Genomic DNA, 15,763 nt, shown 5'->3' with positions numbered 1-15,763 from the left:
TTTTCGAGCGCTGACACGAGCGCCAATCGTGCGACACGGATATTCGATTTCCACGGGGGGGGGAGGAAAGGGACACCTGCCCAATTCCCACGTCGTCCGAAACGCATCGCGAGCGGGATTTCGTCGTCTCGTTTTCTCACACCGCGCGCTATCTAATCGACGCTGCTCCACGAAACGACTTCCGTGAAACGTTCGAGGATGAATGTTCCCTTTTTTCCCCCTTCATCGATAAAGTTTCGGTTTTTTCGGGAGGATAAAAATTGCGGTGAACGGTGCACGCGATTGGGCGGAAAGATATGCGAACGATCGTAGGATGAATTTCATCGGGGCCATTAGGAATGAAATCAAAGCCCGTAGAAACTACCGAGACGCCTTCCGCGGCGAATGAAACCGGTTTTTAACCGTCCGCCCGATCTTTTAGCCACTGTTGGCGCGCGTATGTTAGCCGCACGTATTCTCTCGCCGCGTCCAGGAGCCAATCGCATCCGTGCATGTACCGTTGCACGTGCAACTCCATCCGTGACATATTTTAAGACGAAGAAGCTCGTTGTATCTCGTCACTCGTCGCATAAATTTCTACCGTCCCGACACGTTACGACTCGCCACTCTGCCTCCAACAAATCGCTCCCTTGCCCTCCCTCTCTATCTAAATAATCCATTGCTCGCGCGCGCGAAACGAAATCTCGATGATATCCCCTCCCCTGCTCGCCCTTAACCTCTGCATTCCTCCTTTTTTCTTTTTCCTCCTCCTCGAGGGATCGAGTCACGCCAAACTCCCGCGCTCGACCACCACCTTCCCTCTCGTCGCGTTAATTAATATAAAAAGGGCTTTCACTTTTAATCCTTTATTTTTCCATCGAACAGGAGCGAAATGAGAGAGCGTCGTTTCGAACGGGAGCCGAAATTAGTTCGATAATTTGTCGTATTTTTTATATATAAAAGCGGGTCAATGCTACTCGAGCATTTTAATTTTATTCGAAATTTTTATCTAAATTTTCCGCCCGATAATTATTAGGACGAGAAAACCGCCAAAAATCGCTTCTTCTCTAAAGAAGAATTTCTCAATTCGATCGTACATCTTCGCGTCCTCGAGAGATCGGTTTCCCTTGATCTGATCGGTTCCGATTCCTCGACAGTTGCGTAAACTTCGTTACGTGCGCGATAAATAATTGAATCACGCGAGCCTTGAATATTATTTTAAGTCGAAAAATCGAAATTGGATTACCTTTGGGCGCGGATAAGATCGGAAAAGTGCAGGAAGATGTGATACGCGTACGGAGAAATATGCGGCCGTGCAACTGCGTGGGGGAAACGTCGTATCGACACATGCGGGTCTTTCACTGTTTCACCCAACACCGTTGTTTACGATCGGGTGCTCGGCGAGCGAATCGAAACAGCTGTTTTGATGTCGACGAGGGCCGATTGATTATGCAAATTTATATTTTATCATCGAACACGTTATATCTTCGATAAATAAATACGACGCGTGTTATATTATTTTTAGCGCGGGCTAAATAAATATTTATCGCGTAACGAGGTTCGCAAGAGGGAACAAAACGGTTTTCTCCGCGATATCATTGAGCTAATATTTAATCTTAGCGGGGCGAAAAGAACGATGGACGCGATGTTTTCTTCACGCTCGAACTTTATCTCGAATATCGTTTGCCACTGGGTGAACTTGGGATTAAACGGAAAAAAGAGGAAACGCAAATCCGTTTCTTTCTCATTTTTCTTTTCCAGCGTTTTATTTTATTATCTCGAACATCGTTTGCCCAAGTGGATGAACAGCTTGGGATTAAAGATCGTTTATCGTTGGCGATGGAATCGAGGATAAATCGACGACGACGTTTTCAACTCAACGTGCATACACGTTTCAAACCGAAGCCACTTTTCGCGACAAATAACGCGGAGTGGAGGTAAGCGTATCCGGGAAGTTTGGGCCATTGAACCGAGTTACCAACAGAGTACAATGAGCGACAGAAGCGTGGACGACTGTCGACCAGCCCCATTACCGATTTCTCCGACAGATATGTCTCATTTCCCGTAGGAAATCGAGTCGATGCTTCGTGCCCCTCGAATCGTTATAATTATCCTCTTCCTCCGTTCCTTCGACCAATAAATTTTTCATCCAAGAGTAAAACTAGAGAGAGAGAGAGAGAGAGAACGATAATCTGGATCGATAAACGTATACGAATCCACTTCCATAACTAAACCGCAGCGAAGTTATAGTCGTCGCAAAAAAAGATCGCACGAGCTACGAAAATATTAGCCATTACTTAAAGAACGTTCGTTCGACCTTCCATGTTACGAATAAACGAAGCAGAAATGACGTGGAACTAGTCTATATGAAATACATAGGATATAGAGCGAGGGGCAGAGCGGGGCACAAGTCGCTCTTCGTGTTGGTGTCATAACACGGTGGTGTACAATGACATCTCGCTATTACGAGCCAACGTCGCGTTACACACCACTACTTGTAATTCCTTAATGACTCGGAATGTCGACTCTTTCTCTCTCTCTCTCTTCCTCTTTCTGCTCGAAAGGAGTGAAAGTATCCTCGCGATATACCAACGTCGGTGGACTTATTACGAGGACGAAAACTCGGCAGAATCGTTTCGCGACGTCGATCGTTCTCCTCCGAAACAACTGATCTGGATGGATTCGTTTATCCGTTAGGGTTCGTCCGTTGGTCGAATGTAAACAGGAATGGAGGAGGGGGAAGAGAGGAGGTCGTTACGAACGACTCGTTCGCTCGGATCAGGGCCGTGACGGTAAAGACGACGAGGTCGATTACGTGTTTCAGAAGGACGCTAGAAGGGGAGACACGAGACGAAGGCACACAGGAGGTGGAAGGGGGGGAATATAATTCAGCGACTCGGAAGCCGGTTTTCCATAGGCAGCCTCTATCTCGCGAAACTGCTCGCGAACTACGAACTACGACGAGCAAGAAGGATGAGTCACGGCTATGTCGCCCGCCCCGTATCGCCGTCTTTCTCTCTCTCTCTCTTTTCGCCGTGATCGACCACGAGAAAGACGGAGAGAAAAAAAAGAAACGAAGGAGAAGGAGGAGGTTAGCCCTCGAGAGATCGGCTACGCGGCCACTGGAAAATGAGAGGAGAGATTGAAAAACCTACCCTACTCGATTCGTTGCCCTTCCTCCTTTCTTCCCATCCCCCTCTGCGATCGAAAATAGATCGAAATATTCGACTCGATCTCTCCTGCAAATTCGTTCGCTTTTATCGTTTCTTTTCTTTTTTATTCCGTTTAGCAAAGTAAATAACGTTCGATAATCGCGAAAGGAGCTCGAGATTTATTGGACGTCTCGAGGCCAATTAAAACACCGATCGAAGTTTCCGATCCGTGACGGTTATCGCCGCCTGTTCCCGATTACGCGCCACGACGACGACGATTGCTCGAAGATCGAAAAGAGTCTCCCCCTTCTACATACATTCTATATATATTCTATATATATATATATATATACATCTATTTCTACGTAACATCGCGGTTCGATAATCGGTCGGCTGCTAAATCGATCGATCGGTCGGCGGCTTCGTAAGTTCATTGCTAGGTCGGGACATGTGTGCAATTGCACGGGCTAAATGAACCGCTTAGAAGCAACAGTTGGACGATCTCCATATTCTCGCCGCCGGCGGATAAATTGAACGTATTTATCGATTCTAGCGACGTCTTGCTCTCGAAAAGGGACGAGGAACAAGACGCGAGGGGGGCTGCTGTTCGACGTTATTCCACGAGGATAAGATAGGGGAGAGAGAGAAAAGGGGGGATCGGGAAAAATAATATCCCGGTAAAGTGAGACGGTTTACTCACCTCTGCGAGAGGTTCCTCCTTGGTGACGTCTCCATTCTTGGGCGCTTCTTCGCGGGCAGGCTTGTTCTTATCCTTCTTGCTGAAGCTGATCGACCTGAAGGACCACTTTTTCTTCATCTATGAACGAGGAAATACGGTATCGATAATGATCGAATGATCTCATTACGCGCGATACTGGGTACGTGCCTTATTTTTCTAATTCGCGCGACACGAGCAGAGAGATTTTTTTTTTCCATTGATCCATCGCGTTTTCGTCTCTTTTTTACACACACCTTCCCCTCTCTCTCTTTTGCTCACGCGTTGCACAACACGCGCAGAGTTAATCGCTTACGGATTAAAGCGGATTGGAAAGCGGGGAAGGAAACATGGACCTCACCTTTTCCTTCTTCTTCGTTTCCTTATTGTCTGGAGAAGTGGCAGTGTTTGGAGTGGACGCTTCTGTCGGCGTTGTGACCTCTGCCGTTTCCGCGGGAGATTCTCCGCCCGACTCTTGCTTCGTTTCCTTTACCTCTTCTTGCTGGAACAAGCGAAATTTGTGGATGATCGAACCGTGTGTATACTCTCCCTCTCTTTTTACACGCGCGCAATTCTAAAAAATAGAAGGAAGGAAAGACGCGAAGGGGATCGAAAAACCGAGCGATCGATTGGAACATTGGGTTATCTCGTTCGTTTCGAATATACGCACCTCTCCTTGATTTTACGCTACATAAATTTAACAATCGCGTAACGTGTACGTGATCGAATACATTTTTTCTTTTATAGGTGCAACGCGATATTCGCGCAAATTACTCTTTTTAACGGTTGGACGGAGAACAAAGCCGGAATAAAATACGAGTTGGAAGTAGATCCATAAAAATTAGCGAGCTCCGTGGAATTTCGTCATTTGTCACGGTTGTGCGAACCGCGGCCGAGCGATTGCATCACCGCGTGCCACGCGATTCGATTTTTTCCCACCCATCGACGAATAATCCTTCTTCCTCTCTCTCTTTCTCTCTCTCGAGATGGCTAAAATGGAGGAGAAAAATCGGAGGGGTGGATCGACGGAGGCGCGCTCTGGCGGTGGAGAGATTTATCATCTCTGTGAGTGAGACAGTTGCGGTTACGACGTATAATACGGGACGAAACCGCGAAAATCTCGGATTACGAAGAAGGATCTCAGTGGTTCTCCGATTATACGCGAACACGATTACCGAGAAATTCGAACTGGCTTCTGTTTCGATCTTTCGATCTTCTCCCGAGTTAAAAATCGAATGAACGGAATAACAATAGAAGCGAACTTAAAGTTCGATCGAATGGAGAAATATATATATATATATATATAGATATATATATATAGATATACACGTTACTTTCAACGATCACGATTCCAATCGAACGGAATACGACGAACCGGGCATTGTTTGCCGTCGTTCGTCGAAGGCCGGGTCTCGTCTTTGCCGTGCTCCGATACCGTAAACACTCCCCGGCTTTATTATCGATGCAAATCCTCCGGAACAATTCCACTTGACCGTTTACACGTTTCATGTACTACTAATAAACGAGTTAACTCGCACGCTCGAGATTGATAATCGAAAAAAGGCAGGAGAATATTCTTGTCATCTATCGAGATCGATATAATCGAAATCGAGGCACGCGCGATTATTGGATGGAAAATCGAAGGAAAATTCGATACGCGGAGTTGGAATATTATTAAAATGATATTTATAAATTGATTCGCTTTTCGTGTAACCTGTTTGGCATTATTCCATCATTTGCGATTATTATTATTATTATTATTATTATTATGTTTCGAAGGATAAATTATCACGGAGCAACTTTTTGTTCGTAACTTGGACTGTTGATGACACGCGATACGTTTCGAATGCGGAAACAAAATCTTCCATGCATTTTTATATTATGTAAATATCCGGTTATTTTTTATTGTTGCCGGCCGTGCAGGAGGACGCGCGTGTTGGGTATATCCTACGCGGCTTGATACCGTGGAGAAAGGAAAGGAAAGGGAAGATGGCCGGGTAGGCTACGTGGCAGCAGAAACGAAGAGGCAAAATCGAAGAGGCCTGTCGCGCTTGCCGAGGTTCTGAAAATTTTTTTCCACCGAAACGACGGTCGAAAAAAAGGAGAAGCGCGTTCTCCAATCGAGAATTAGTCGAGCGTTGGTATTTTTCTATATGTAGCGCGCAACGAGCAAGCGCGGATTGAATATTCATCGAAAGATGCATAGGAATCGCGTTATAAATAAAAGAATGTATCCGAATGGTTTATGCACGAGTTGAAAGGTGCATATGTGCGTACGAGGCGAGATAGACCTTGCACGCGCTGGCTCCATGCAAAAATTCGCGTTTGTCGATCGAACGGTATCGGCATACGAAGAAATGGCCGGTTCGAGGACACCGCGAAGGACGGGGCTCGATGCAGGTGCAGTTTTTCTGCGACGAATTCCACGTGGCTGAATCATCCGCTAGCCTAGCTAAGCGAAATCTCCCGCTTGTTTTCGGCGAAATCCCATTTAACCGCGTTACGTTATTACGATGTATTACGACGACGATTCGGAAAGAAACGAGAATGTTTTTGACGATCGAGTATAATGGCGTGGCTTCTCGCGTTCGGGGAAAATTTAATAGCTCAACTTGCGGATAAAGTTATTTGGATAATGGCAAATAACTATAGCATTAAATGGCCGAGGTATTATACGAAAGGGGGATCGATTATAATAACTACGAATATTGTTCGAGTATTTTAATAAGTAATTATTTAAAGTAACTTTATTCCAAAATTTTTAACTGGTTACTTTTTCAATGGACTGATGCCCAACTTTGTTCGCGCGTTTAATCTCGAGATTGGCGAAGATCCTTTTTCTCTAATAGCGAGAGGAACTGGTGAAAAAGTTGTGCGCATGCGCGAGCGAGAAATATCGGAAGGAGGGGGAACGGACGTATCGTCGGTACGCATGCACGCAGCTCGTCCAGAAAAGATCCGATGGAATTCGAATGGCACGCAGTTTTAATTAGCAGAGACAAACAGATGAGTCGCGTCTCGTATTAATTAATAAACCGAGTCGGTAGGGGAAGCGCGATGATTCACGCAGAAAGCGCTTTTCTCGAGATGCTTTTGCGCTACATAAACCGGGCGCGTTTAAAACATCGCGTGTTCCTCGGCGATCCGCCGGCCTATCCGGCCGAATAAAACGCGCTATCGGCGTGGAATTCAGGTCACTCGGTAACTCGGCGTTACGTACACTTTTGCGAACTCTCTCCCCACCCGATAAAAAAGAATTCCGATCGAAAGAGAAGAGGAGGACGAATCTTGCTGGATAAAGCAAAACACCGATGGAATATCATAAACGTAAAAGAGGCAGGTGTTCGACGGCCCGGCTGCAACGCCGCACCTGTCTCTTTCTCTCTCTCTTTCCCCGACCCAAGATTTCTACGAGATCTCGCGAACAGATATCGCGAAAGAAGATTTTACAAATGTCCACGCGCAATTGGGGATTGTTAGGTATGCGAAGCGGATAGGTATTTACGTTTACGATTACAGTTACGGTTCGCGACGCGAAACGGTATTCTCTCTCTCTCTCTCTCTCTCTCTCTCTCTCTCTCTCTCTCTCTCTCTCTCTCTCTCTCTCTCTCTCTCTGTCTCCTCTACGAAAATTCAGCCGACTTAATTTCTACGAATCGATCCAACTGCGTAATATCTCGGCGGTAAACCGAAGATTGCCTCGATCGATGTTGCGGGATCGATAACACGATTTACGGAGAACGGACGCGCGCGGTTTCTTTGGGGTTCGCGCGTGAAAGCGAGATCGAGAAATTGATATATCAAGTCCTACATATATATAGAAAGATTTCCACGCGAAATCAATGTACGAAGGGAGAGAACACTTTCGTTCTCGCTTCGAATAAAATCGTTTCAATTTACCTGTGCCTCGAGTCGAGTGGATCTAGGCGAACCGTTACACACCTCTGGAAAGATCGCTATCCTGCTTTCGTTAAGTGGCACAATGGGCGTTCTCCTCGTGTAAAAATACACTTTTCCAGGAAATTGAATGCACGCCTTTCTCGCACCGATTTTATCGCGTAACTCGCCCGATCTAGAAATGCGCTCGCGATCGATAACAACGTGCCAACTATTATTCTCGAATTATTAGAAAGACGATGATCGTGTGAGAAAAAAAAATAGCCAGAATTTCTTTTCCCCCCATCCCAATTGTTTCGAGTGCTTCGAAGGGGAGGGGGCGAAAAAAAGTGGAAGAAAGAGGAACGATCTTCGCGCTCGTTCCATCTCTGTTTCAACGTGCTCGTTACCGTATCTAGCGCATGACAGCTGTCGGGGTTGCTCAATCGAGGAAATATCAAGTTTCGTCTAGCTTGGAGCATTTCGCGATATACAGTGACACGCTTATGCGATTCGACGAGAGCGACAGTTGAAACTTTCGATAGTATGAGGGGGGAGAGAGAGAGAGAGAGAGAAGCCATCATCGTTGCCCGTCTGTCGTTGACAGCACCGATTCCTAGAGTTTTTTAATTCTCCTCGAAATCGAATAATTGGAAATACCGATGTATGTACATACGAGAAATCCTCTCGGTCGAGGATTAATCAGATTTAATAATCGAGCTATAGATTACGTTCCTAGGAAAAATAGAGAAAAGAAAAAAAAATAGTACTCGTGGATCGATCGATGATTCAATGATTTCGAGGAAACTTGTCATCGGGGAACAGAAAGATATCGAGAAGGAGAATTTGTTCGAGCGTAGAAAAAAAGGGGGGGAGAAGGAAAACAAAACATACCTGCTCTTTGTCTTTCTCTTTTTCCGTGGCGTCGTCTTTATCTTTGTCCTTATCCTCGGGAACGTCCGTGTGCGGCGCTATACCATTGGTGGTAGGCTTGGTGTCGGTCTCCTCGATCCTTTCCAGCTTGCCATCGCCAGGTGCGGCAGCATCCCCGACACCACCGTCGGCGGGCAACCCCTCCTTCTTCGGAGTCGTTGTTATATCCACGGACCTTCTGCTCTGTCTCGCTCCCATCTTTCCTCTTTTTGCCTCTCTAGCCCCTTCTGCTCGCCTGTCCCTGTTGCTCGCGCTCTGCTGTAATCAGGTGTCGTGCGTCCAATAAAACTGACCTGCAATCAGAAGTGGCGAAAGTGAGGACGAGAGATTGCCGATCCAACGTTTCTTGCCTTTCTTTACGGTAGGAAAAAAGCAAGGAACGCATCCGTCTCTATTTTCCATCGAAGGAGAAAGATAATCGCGTACAGTTGCGCCCTCCCTGGCTAGTGCAGCGCCACACCAGAGATGTGTCGCGTTCGAAGATCGGCCGTTACGGCGCAAGCGCGGAGAAGCTTTTTCGCTCCCGTGCACGGGACGCACGGCTCGTGGAAGAAAGAAATCGCGCCGATAATAATGAATAATATATGAACTCGCCGCGCGAAAGACAAAGAAAAACAGAGATAGGAGGCTTGGTATAGCCAGCGGGACACGTTTCGCGATAAAGGAATTCTCCGAGGAATCGAGCATCGAGGCTCGAGAGAGAAATATATACTAGAAGACAATTTGCTCCTTATTTTTTCCCATTTGTATTCGACTCGCGTTAGGAAGAAAAATGTCGATAAAACAGGTATAAAGAAGCGCTCTCTCTCTCACGCACGTACTCTTTTCCCTCTCTAATTATCGTCGTAGAAAATAAATGGTTAAAAAGTCGGTTAACGGTTTCGAGGTCGATCCGAAGTTTCTTTCACGGCGCGAGAGGAAGCGATCCGTTGTATTCGAGCGAGAACCGCAAAAAACTGGTACGGCGAGGCAAAGTCGAACAGCAGATCAGATGTATTCGCGCACCACCTAGATGTGCCACCTAAAGAGCACGTGGCGTGGCTACGCACCGCTGCCCGCCTCGTAGCTACGATGCGTAACGCATCTGGCTCCCTTCTCGCGACTATCAAGATGAAAAATGCCCGAGATATTTCTCCTCACAGACGAGGATAGACGCGGCGCGTATAACTTCTGTTTGCCCAAATTTCAAGACTTTTTCCGCCATTTTTCTTTTCGTCCAAGAACCAAATACGTGGCGAAATCGAATCTCCTCGACGATCGAGAGCTGTGGAGAACGGATTGTTTTCGTCCAAAGATTTAAAAATTTCGTCAAAGAATTAAGAATCGGTCGTCAACGACAAACGATGTTTTGAGGTTTTTCCAAAGGCTAAGGTAACAACAACAACAACAACAATACACAATGCGCGCTTTGTCACTGAATAATAGCATTTGTCTCTGGCCAGCCTATTCGCGGTGCATTGCACTTTCCACTCGCGTTCTACCACGCTTGCGCTAATGCGTTACAAGCTATCGTCTTTTATGTACCGGGTGGCTATATCCGACACGTTACCGCGACATTGACGAGTTTGAGTTTCGAGAGAAAAATTCAGGATGTACGAACGACGAGAACGATGTTTCTTTCACTCGAGAAGATGGTGTAATGTATACGTGTATTAATAGGAAAAAAAATTGGACGAATATTCGAATGTCGAGAGCGGGGAACACGTGCAGTTATGAGGATACGTTGATAAAAAATAGATTTAATACGGGCGAGGATCGAAAGCGTGGCGAGAACACGTGTGTTGAACTACGTGGCGGTGTTCGTGGGAAGAGTCATCATCCCACAGGAAAAATAGCTTTCCTTTCCTCTCGTAACTCACTTCTCCTACCTACGATTTATCTTTCGCTGACGTTCCTATATTTAGTATATCGACGGCCACGAACTGCAACGAGAGATAAGAACCAACGAGCGACTCGTTCGATCGCTGCAAAGAAATTACCGCTCGTATTCCTCTTCTCTTGCCCGTGTTTCAATTCAACGATACGGAGAGGAACGAAAATCGCCGTTAAATCCATTTATTATTTTCTACCAACTTTTTCCACGAATCAAAAGCAGACACGGAATTTCTTTACGCGAAATCCTTTTCTTTTTGGAATTTTTTACGTACACGCACGTTCCTCTTCACTCGAACCATCTCTTTATTGGCGTGAAAACTATACAAGTCGTAAATCTTTACGCGCGTTCGGAATCGGTTAGCGACAAAATGGGAGAGCATGTCACATTCCATTCTTTATCGAAAAATAACGTTGCCGCTTGACTCACCGCTTTACGATTTGCCGCTATCTCGAACCTCTTGTCCCGTTCGAGAGCAAAGTTAAGCCAAATGATACCGGTGAGTAAATATCTGATCCGTGGCAACCGATCTACGAATCCAGTTTGCTTACTTTCCAACGAGTCTTTCTATCCTCGAGCCGCGAAATTCCTCGTTTCTCCTTACAATTTAATTTCGTTCGAGAAGAATCGCGTCGCAACGAGCGAGAAACGGGCGGAACAACGACGACTCTGCCCTCGACTAATTATCCATTCAAACGAACGATACAAATAAAACACGTACCGAGATTTCTTTCTGCGGATCCGCTCAATGGATTAATAAGGGCATTCAGAGGTCACTGCCGTCCAAGACTATTAAGGCTCGACCGAGCATGTCACGTCAAGATCACCACGGACGTATGTATGAGAAACTAAATTCCAGCGATATAATACAAAGCGATATAACGCACACGTACACACACACACGCGCGCGCGACGATTATGCGATTTTCCGGTTGAGATCGGACGATCAGATTATTTGAAATGACGCTCGAAACAGCTCGAGATTAAACGCTGAGAAATACCGAATTCTCGAGAAAAGATAACGCCAAATTTTCAACGTATTTGCTCGATGACTCAGAGTACGTTATCCGTATCACGAACGTTTAACGGTTAATCGCCGATCGAACGCACTTTCACGAAGATAAAACAGGCGTTAAAAGCCGAGCGAGATTCGGTAACGCGAATATATCGCACGAGGATTAAATGCGTATCGAATCAAGGACGCGGGATCGAAAGTTTGCACGTTGCGAACGAGTTCTACGAATACGACGTAAGAACACGGTCGAACGTGACATTGGATCGACGCGAATAAGTACGCGCGCATCCAGCCGTGTTGAATCATTAGCGGTTAAGCTGTATCCTACTCCGCACCGAACGAAGAAAGAGGAAAGAAAAAGAGAGGAGGAGGAAGAAAAATACTCTTCCCTGGCTGCGTCGCGGCACGGTATGCGTACGAGAGCACCCTCTGCGTGCTCGATTCTCACCGAGTAACGGGCTCGAAAGAGGCCTTGTACACCTACTGCTCGCGTACACCGATCGATCGTCCATTATTTTCACAGGATTAACACGCGTGATACTCGGGGATACGAATGGCGAATAATCGAGGCTGGAGAAAAAAGGACATCTGCTCGGTCCGCTCGGTTCTCGAAATTGAGAATTACGAGCGTGGCTGGAGAGAATGAAGCGAGCGTCGCCGGCCCGTATTCAGGCGCGTGTCCCGCATGCGTGAACGGATCCGGCACGGCGCACGTGCGTGCGTACGGGACCGATGAAAACGTTGTCGTAGTAAAGGGCAGAGAAGAAAGCTTGGGCGAGGGAGAGTGGGTAGGAAAGGTGGGGCAGGGCAGGACACAGGATACGAAGGCAGGGATCAAGTGGGCTTAAAAATACACCTATATCCGGAGTAATATGTGCGTCTATTTTTGGTCGAGTCGCGCGCACCGCGTGTTCGCCCTTCGCTTGTGTAAACACCGAGCGGATTTTGCCCGCCAACTCCCTGGTCAAACTCCCTGGAACCCGAGTCGAAAAACACTCGTATAAACACACGAAAGGAGGAGAGGAGGTGGGCAACGTAAAAGAATCTGGAATGGGGGGGGTTTTCGACGTTTCGAACCATTGACCGATCTTTTCGGAAGAGAGGGTGAAAGACAAAGGAAAAAGAGGGGGGGAGAGAGAGAGAGAGAGTTTTTTGGCGAAAAACCGGTCGAGTCGCGAGCCGTTTCAAAAGCACGTCTGCCTAAGCAGTCGGAACAGCTCTTTTCTTCGTTCTTGTAAACGAGAGAAAGGCAGATGTGGGCAAGTTAACGACCCGTTATCGCGTGGATGGCGTGGACTCGCCACTGCTGAAACTGGTTGGCCGTCGATTGCGATGCAAGAAGGGAAAAAGTCGAAACGACGCAATCCGAGTCAGAGAGGAGCGGCAAATCGCGAACATTTACCAGTATATGCCAACGCACCTGCGTTCCACGAGCGAACACTGTCCGACACATGACGGATAGAAAATCTGCGCGAACCTACAACCCGTCTCCACACAGACAAGTACGCGAAAATCGTGAAAATCGCAGAAGAGGAACGTGGACAAAGTTCGAAGGGAAACAACAGGTTAACGTGCATGGACGAACTGGCCTATCTAGTCGAACCGACAACATTTTCTCGTATACCTTTCTCCATCGGCTGCCATTCCCCGACCGACAACAATCGCTTCCGTGGAAGCCTTGACTGCGTTTTAAATGCATGGCAGGTAGAGGCCTGCTATGCAAAATCGGCGGAGAGAGGGAAGAAGAGAGGGAAAGAGAGAGAGAGAGAGAGAGAGAGAGAGAGAGAGAGAGAGAGAGAGACAGACACGTCGCCTCTGTTTAAGGCACCCGGCTTCTCGTCAAGAACGTATCTCCTTTCTATATCCCTCTCCTCTCTTTTTTTGCCATGGTAACAGTAAATGCTGTATCTCCGCGAGAACGGAGCCTGCGATTTATCTCGTCCCGTCGATTTCCGCGAGGAACGACAGCTTTTCGAGAGAAAACTAAAATTTCTTCTCTACGATTCCTTCCCATTGCACCAATCGCAATCTTTTCAATACAGAGATTAAAAAGTTTTTGCGCGTAACGGATGAAACGAGGAATACCACGAGGTCTGACCGATTGCGAGATACCGGTGGGTCGTAGCCAGAAGGAAAGGTCACTGGTTGTCTTGAAATCGTGCGTATGGTCGATCGTTCGGGGGTTAATACCGGCTAGGTAGTGGGAGAAGAAATCAAGATGGCGTAACCGGCCGCTGCTCCTAACGATTGTACGATTGCAAATATGACCGTGATTTTTCGTACAGATCACCGAACGCACGCACATCCCGATCATCGAGATAGTTTTCTTCGACGAAGAAATGCACGTCGTTGCACGTGGATTCACCGGGAACTCGAAACGAAAGTTTCGATTCGAACGGCTGGAATCGAAAGCCGGGTCCGTACGGTGTACTCGGCTATATCGATTGATGCTGCCCATTTTCAAAATGGCGCGGGGGTATACACTCGAAATCTCATTCGACGCGAACGATTTCCGCCACGCGACTTTTTGACACGAAAATGGGAAAGAAAAATGGCCGATTCGAACAACGCTCGAACAAAATAAGAACATAGGCGTGAATCTATAAAGGAAAAAGAAAAAAAACAGGAACGAATGGAACAACGAATCGAAGACCGGCGCCGCGAAGAAATGTAAATACGAAAACGAGATAAGTAAGAAGGCGCGCACAACCGGCGAATACCGAAAACGAGAAAACGGCGGAATCTAGAATCTGATTCGGGTACTTACCTCGATAGTTGAGGGCGTCGTAAATGGCACGACGAGATTAAAATTTTCCTGTAGAGGAGTGTCTCTCGTCGCTGCTCCACACAAAATACACACTGGATATATTATTCCGAAAGAAGGTGGCGCGGTGGCGGCGGCAGCGGCAGTGACGGTAGCGGGCGTGTAGCACGATGCGTGGCGTCTAGACAGACACAAGAGTACGAGTGATGAAGCGACAACGATGGCAGAGACACGCGAGAATATTTGCTCGGTAGAAGAAAGAAGAAACGAAACACCAAATTCGCCTACGGCCAAGCACAGGCAGCTTTTAGCGGGAGCGCGTTCGCGAACTCATCCACTTGGCTCGGTAACGCGCGACCGACTGGCGAGAGAAGCGGAGGGGAAGTGGCGTCCGTCTGTCCGTTCGACCGTCTTTCTGTCACCAACGTATTGCCCTCTCGTTCTCGCTCTTTCTCTCTCTTTCTCTCGCTTGCTCGTTCTCTCACACACTCTCTACTTTTCTCTCACTCTCAACCGCGCGCGTTCAATCTCCTTCCTTCCTTCCTTTCTTTCTTTCTTTCTTTCTTTCTTTCTTTCTTCCTTCCTTCCTTCCTTTCGCTCTATCTCTCTCCCGCCCTTCTCACACACTCAATCCCTCACTCACTCACTTTTGCTATTTCTCTTGCACTCTCCCATTTCCATAAATCTCATCTCTTTTCATTCTCCGTCGAGTTTCCTCCCCTCATTTTTATTTTTTCCCCTTTTCATTTACGTTCTTCTTATAGATATATACATATATATACATATATATATAATATCATATATGTATATATATATCACTTCAACTTGCAAATCACCGGCAAATATCTACGCGCATATTATCGGCATAACAACATCCCACGTTTCACATTTAAAAAAACACGAAGAAAATTAATCGAGATACGAATCGAGAGACTCACCCCCGAGACACGAGAGCGACACGAGAAATCGGCAAGCAAAGGGACGATAATCGCGAGCCCCCCCAAATGTACGTACAACAGCCACCGATCGATCGCTTCGCGTTTCCTCTCTCTGCTCCGATCTCTCGGCAACGATCCGACTCGAAACGACCGTTCCTTTGTTCCCACCGAACAGAGTTTCGGTTGCGTTCGTATATACCTCCTCTCTCTTTGTCCCGAGGAAGTCGAGCGTGGGGAGGGCCCGACTAACGCGCACAAACTGGCAAAATTCGGCGAACAAACACCTCCTCGTAACGATGCTTTTTTCCTCGTTTTTTTTTTTCTTTTCTTCCCTCGACGATCGACTTGCGACTCGCGCGAACGCGCTTCCCCAGTCCGTTGCGTTCGCGTCCTCTATATTTTGCGGTTATGTGTCGTATACGTTCACTCTCGAGCGCCGTTTCGTTTTACCGCACTCCGCGCTGCTCGACGGTCAGAGAAAGAATGAGCTCCGGGATAGACGGGAGGCAGGATCGTAC

General features: G+C 47.0%; 1 protein-coding gene across 8 annotated transcripts in view; it reads right to left on the bottom strand.

Moving 5' to 3' along the window:
• Positions 1–15,763, bottom strand: part of LOC108000839 (A-kinase anchor protein 200) — a 49,990-nt gene that overhangs the window by 16,348 nt on the left and 17,879 nt on the right. For 2 of the 8 annotated variants that reach the window (XM_062074498.1, XM_062074502.1), the window contains exons 2-5: positions 14,311–14,488; positions 8,617–8,948; positions 4,208–4,348; positions 3,832–3,948 (exon numbers count right to left, since the gene is read on the bottom strand). In XM_062074498.1, the coding sequence (XP_061930482.1) occupies positions 3,832–3,948; positions 4,208–4,348; positions 8,617–8,853 (495 nt within the window). In that variant the 5' untranslated portion in view covers positions 8,854–8,948; positions 14,311–14,488. Of the gene's footprint in view, positions 1–3,831; positions 3,949–4,207; positions 4,349–8,616; positions 8,949–10,957; positions 11,764–14,310; positions 14,489–15,245; positions 15,389–15,444; positions 15,588–15,763 lie in introns of those variants that run through there. The other 6 variants (XM_062074497.1, XM_062074501.1, XM_062074504.1 and 3 more) reach the window with 6 other exon arrangements.

Source organism: Apis cerana, linkage group LG4 (assembly GCF_029169275.1).
Source record: "Apis cerana isolate GH-2021 linkage group LG4, AcerK_1.0, whole genome shotgun sequence".
NCBI lineage: Eukaryota > Metazoa > Arthropoda > Insecta > Hymenoptera > Apidae > Apis > Apis cerana.
This window is presented reverse-complemented; position numbering and strand designations above follow the sequence as displayed.